Genomic DNA, 6,000 nt, shown 5'->3' with positions numbered 1-6,000 from the left:
GTACTAAGGCATTAAGTCCTTGCGGGTTGCGGCCCCTCGTCATCATCCTGGTCCGTACCGGATTTTCACTGGTGTGACGAATAAATGATTGATTAATTATTTTATGTTGTGATTGTCAGGTTTCCATAACAATATAATTGAAATTGTAATTGAGCAAAAATTTTATCAAATTACAATTACAATTACACAAAATAGAAATGCTTCAATTACAATTACTATAACAATTACATGAAAAAATGTAATAATTACATTCAGCTCAATTACAAATTACAATTGATCCAACTCTGGTGTGAAAGACAGATTGATTAGCCATTTATCTTAAATCAAATAACGAATATAAAGCGACATGTGCATGCTATAAGGCGTTGTATCACACACACACACACGTAGAACTGCTAATAAAATACGTGAGTAACTGTATAGTTACATGCTACAGTCAGTTATTATCAGCCAAAATAGAGGATCGAATACGAATACCCGATAAGTTTAAACAAATTGATATGGTACAATACACTACCCCTCTACACATTAGTGAGAATATAAATGCATAAACTATATTTATTCGAATCAAATCATACAAGAAAGTTGGTAAATGCGAGCACTGCGCAATGTAAGCTCTGAGCCGTCTAAGAAACAGATACGTGGCTATTAATCTACTTACTACTACGGCAACGTAAGCTGCATTCATCTCGTTTGCGGCCAATTTATTTGTGACGTAACAAATGAGGACCAGTGAAACGTAAAATAAATGAATGACTGGTTGCTATCGCAAGTGTCACCGGCGTATCGCGAATAATCCGAATTTCGAATATACACACGACACAATGATTTAGTCGACACCGTTTACCTATTGATGACTTGTCAATTTTGCTCCGAGTCAATCCGCATTTCTGAAGCGCCGAGTCAAGTCAAGTCATTTATGCATAGTGACTCGAGTCAAGTCAAGTCATACGAAAAAATTGACTCGAGTCATCCCAACACTGAATAGAAGGTCACGAAATAGCATCATTAACGAAGTCACTATACCAACGGGTAGGCCTACGCCCGAAGATGTTTAATTATTATTTAGAGGTCCGACGTAGGCTACTTTTCCAACACACCTCACTCAGCTCCACCGGTAAATCTGATTACGTGAGCAGAGAGAGGATAAAAATTAATAGCAATATATATGCAATTCCCAATCATATTGACCGATTCAATCATGAATTATAGATATTTTTTGCGCTTGGCGCGTTCACGCGATACATGCTCATTGCTCACTCACTAAACGGACACGAAATGTAGATGATATGCAGCGGCAAAAGGCGTACAGTCTGAGCGGGGTCTGCGGGGCCAAACCACCCAGAAGTTCGGTTTATCACCCTATGGGGCCTCAAGACAAACGTCTGGGGGCTGACGAAGTGCTACTACGGTCCTGAAAGTAACGTTACCGGCATACGGGGACTCACAGATCAATAGATTCACATCGCGTCTATAGATCAGATGCGGATGTAGTCTGTAACGAAATACTTTTCCGGGGTAGGCTACTCATGGTAGGTATCGTCGTCTACCCACTCAAGTGGTTATACTTTTAAGCTAGTTCCACTTCTACTTGAATTTTTTTTAGGCAAAACCACAAACTTTTGACACTGTGGATTTTGTAAAGTACAGGTGGTGATGGATATATTTGGATCATTTTACGAGTGAAATTTTCATAATAATTCGGCTTAATTGTACCTGCTGATGTACCATGTATGCCTAATATATTTTCGAACATTATTGTACCAATATTGGCAGTGTCTTTAGTAATTTTCGTCAGTCGCGAGGAAACACCTCGCAATTTTTGAAAGTATAACCGAATAATGACTGCGAAAGGTATGCGAGTCATCGACAAAATCTGCATTTTCAAACTGTTTTCTTGAACACGTCTCAGACCTTGATTTTGTATACTTCCACTTGAAGCAGTTTTGACATGTCTTGGGAATCGCTGTAATTTTACCACTTCTACTTCTACTACTACTTGGGTCGAACACTGACTAGTTTCGCCGCCTCCGATCAGATGTACACGACAGACGTTCTAGTCAAAAGCATACATCACCGAATGTTTATAACTTTATTTATTCAACGCAGTATTTATTGCCCTCCGAGACTACCACTTGAAGACTCAAAATTTGGAAAATTTTGAATCGCCAAATAATTGAAACATATATAAAATACTGTTGCTGTCGTCAAATCTCTCAAAATGCGAAGGAAACTTTCTAGCTGAATAAATTATGCCGTGAAATATTCTACTTTACGGTATATTCGTATGGATAGATCAACAAAAGATGCGGCTGGTCCCTGGCTACGCCAATGTGCCGGAACTGATATTGTAGTCATCGACATCTTAAATTTCGCGGTCAAGCTAATCAAATTTTTGATTGGCCATTCCAGTTAAAAATAAATTACCCGGTTAATTCATTATTGATAATATGACTGTAATTTCGAATAATACATCGCCGGCCACCGGTTGGCCACCTGCGAATAAGAATGACTCCAAATGGTAAATATCGCTGTCGGCAAAAATGTTGTATTTTATCAAGATTTGCTCGCTATAAGTCTTCAAACACGGTACTGTTGAGAGCTCTCACTATAACCTTTGTCTTGTACGGAGGGAAATTCCCTTTTTGTCCCGTTCGCAAATTGACTCCTGTGAGGAATCCATTAGGGAATCGGTATGAAATTTCATATGCTGCCATCAGCTCATCTCCCTCTTCCATATCAAGCTCGGTGTCATGGAGTTTCTTGTGATCTTGAATCACTCTGTATCGAGGTGCCGCAGCCAAATGGTAAAATGTATCAAGACTTTGCAGTCTGTCCGATGGCATAGCTTTCTCAGACATCATGAGTTCGTATATAGCGCGACAGATCTGAAACACATTGAAACAGTGCTGTTTCTTCGAAGAATTTGTGCAGCAGCCCTCGCCCGTTCGTGGGTTCTCAGTTCACCAAAATATACAAAGCACATTACAAAGTATTGTTCCACAATCGCGAAAAAAGCCACAACTAAAATAAGCGGAACGTCACAACAAGCATCCTTTTCAAACTGACTAATAACTCCATTATGGTGTTGAGCAGATAGACAGATAAATTATTTCATATGGTCACAAAGTTAAAAAAAAAGAACAATTTGAAACGTACAATAGACAAAACTATCGTATCAAAAGGCCAAGTAGGGAGTGAGTATATATACTGTAAGGCTGGCGCAGATTTGAGAATAGCTACATCTACCACTTGTCTGAGCAGCCAATTGCATATATTATATGGTGTCATTGTCAAAGCCCATTATTTTGAATCAGCCAATCACTGCGTTATTTCCAAAATTCAGAAGGGTGGACTGTGGGAAGGGGCAAGCCTCTCAAATGGACAGGGCGATAAAAACATTTACTTGATGCAATCACTACGAACATGATAAACCCTTGCCTTGTTTCGTTGTTCCTTCTACTTTCACTGAGGTAAATTATAACGAGCTAAAGACACAAGTGAATTTTTCATTCGATTCCTACAGAACGCACATACCGCCAATATATGCTAATTCCTAAATTAGTGGTTCTCAAACTGGCGGGCGTTAAAGCACCCGAAGGGGGCGTGAAGCTGCGGTCAACTGTAAAATTTAGTCGTGCTTCGCGCTTAACCCCCAATTCATAGCTATTGCTCTGTGTATGGTCCGAATTTCATATTTGAGAATTCTTTCATCAACAGTTATAACTTTCCGTCCATCAAACTATCCTTTGGGGTTGCTAGCATTCTGGTTGCACTTTGTGATATGACGATAACAGGGCGCGACATTTTCCACTATCATAAAGGGGACGTGTCTGAAAACGTTTGAGAACCATTGTTCTAAATTATTGATGTCATCAGCACGTCCGCCGTTATCTAATATCTCTTTGCATCGGTTTTTCAAGTATGTATCGAGAAGGGTACAATTCTGTGTCGGGTCGAGACTAAGCCCTTCTGCGCCGGATCACATGAAGACATCAAGTTTTGGCCACCATCCGACTGGGATAAGTGCGTTACCATGAAGATCGGTGGGGATAAAACTTGGCCAAAAATGACCGTGGCTGGTTGGCCAAAACCTTGGATATTAATACGGCCAGTCGTCGAAATGGTCTGGACCGGCACAGCTCCGTCGTTGCAATCTGAAGACACTGTAGTAAAAATGTGACCCAGAGAGAAAAATAATGCAACCCAATTTTTTAAGCGAGTGCGGTGGATATATTTAATGGAGCTGCGTTGCATACCACTGTTTGCGATTGCGCATGTTTTATTTGTTCTCTATTTGATGTTTTTAGAGGAATCAGTTTCCAATTCAACTGTCCTTTATTTCTATGTCGCTTTTCAAATCATTCTAATTGTCTGATTTTGATCCTAATCATTTGATTATTACTTTTCTATTTTCCGATTCGCTTGCCTTTATATTTTCCTCGTTGCCATTGCATCCGCCTCCATTCTATCGAGCAACGGACGAGCGGGCACTATTGCGAATCTTCGTATTTCAACCAACTAAAGCGTTGTTCAAATAGGAGTGCTTGATGGTGTTATATTGAATATAAAACTGATACGCAAGGTTTGCCGAGTCCAAGAGCAGATACAGCTGAGCAGACAGGGTTCGACGTCTGGTATATCGACACTCATTAGAATTGGAGTGTCGCGTCGAAACAATTCGCAATAAGGTTGTCCGGAATCATTTCGCAATAGCGGCGCAGGCATTCAGTCTACATTCAGGACCCTGCTGCCCATTATGGATTGATCGCCTCTGCTTCGTATCGAATCTGCTACTACATCTTATGGTGTTACGAAGTTGAATGCTGTCAGAGACGCCTCAACGATTGCGACGATTAGTTCAACTTATCCGATGGTCACGGAATTTACCAACAGTGACGATTCTTGAGACATTGGTTACCGTCATCTATCACTTGGGTAAAACGTTCGCGCTGGAGTCGCATTCGATTCTCCGTCACACCAACGTTTTCAACACTTGCAGAGCTGCCGGACGCCTCTCTGCCATTCAAGGTGGTTTATTCTCGTCACTAGCAGATTTGCTGGACGCCTCTGTACGATTGAATGCGATTTATTCATGTCACTAGTATAGATTTGCTGAGCGCCTCTCTGCTATTTTAATGTGATATGTTCTCGCCGGTAGGGTTGCTGAACGCTACTTTACCATTCAAAGTGATCCATTGAACGTTCGTGTTAACGGAGGTTATAGCTTCTAATACGAAAGATATTTGTCATTTAACTCTGTGCTTGTGTATTGAGAACATGACTCGGCAGTTCTGACCACTTATAGCGCTGCTGGAAGCCTCTACCATTTAAAGGTGATTTATACTCATCACTAGTTTGAGTTGCTGGATGCCTCTGTACGATTGAAGGTCATTCATTCATGTCACTAGTACAGATTTGCTGAAAGCCTCTCTCCTATTTAAGGTGATTTGCTCTCGCTAGTAGGATTGCTGAACGCCGCTTTACCATTCAAAGTGATTTTTCGAACGTCCGTGGGATCTAATACGAGGGTAATTAGTCATTTATCTTTTGTCTTCAAGTATTGAAATGATGACTCTGTCATTAGTCGGGATGGAATCGCCCGTGCGCCGTTAGACCAAATTTAGATGATCTCTGATCGAGCTCTTCTCTGATCGAGCTCTTATCTCGATGCCTTCAATAGGCTGTTCAATCTGACTATTCTGTTTCGAATAAACGTGATATGCAGACTTGATAAACATTCCTTCCCTTTTACTCTAAACCCCATGGTTCTCGGAAAATGTTACACGACCACGCAGGAACGTTTTGACTCCGAATTTATGTGGTTAAAGATTAGATTGATGTATGCTTTCCGAGTATTGACTGGTCTGAACGTCAACTTGTACATTTAGTACATTGGTGCAATTCTGTTGACTGTGTTCAGTCAAATGAGGAAGTGTTTTGCGATTGCGCATGTTTTACTTGTTCTCTATTTGATGTTTTTAGAGGAATCAGTTTCCA

The 6,000-nt window shown here is 40.6% G+C and overlaps 1 protein-coding gene across 1 annotated transcript in view; it reads right to left on the bottom strand.

Moving 5' to 3' along the window:
• Positions 1 to 2,072: 2,072 nt before the first annotated feature.
• Positions 2,073 to 6,000, bottom strand: part of LOC145439653 (alpha-(1,6)-fucosyltransferase-like) — a 56,765-nt gene continuing 52,837 nt past the window's right edge. Inside the window, exon 9 of the mRNA XM_080317176.1 lies at positions 2,073 to 2,888. Coding sequence (XP_080173302.1) covers positions 2,571 to 2,888 — 318 coding nt within the window. The 3' untranslated portion in view covers positions 2,073 to 2,570. The remainder of the gene's footprint in view (positions 2,889 to 6,000) is intronic.

Source organism: Botryllus schlosseri, chromosome 5 (genome assembly GCF_051294905.1).
Source record: "Botryllus schlosseri isolate E-star chromosome 5, Bs_hap1, whole genome shotgun sequence".
NCBI lineage: Eukaryota > Metazoa > Chordata > Ascidiacea > Stolidobranchia > Styelidae > Botryllus > Botryllus schlosseri.
The sequence above is the reverse complement of the archived record's forward strand: the minus strand, read 5'-3'. Positions and strand labels throughout refer to the sequence as shown.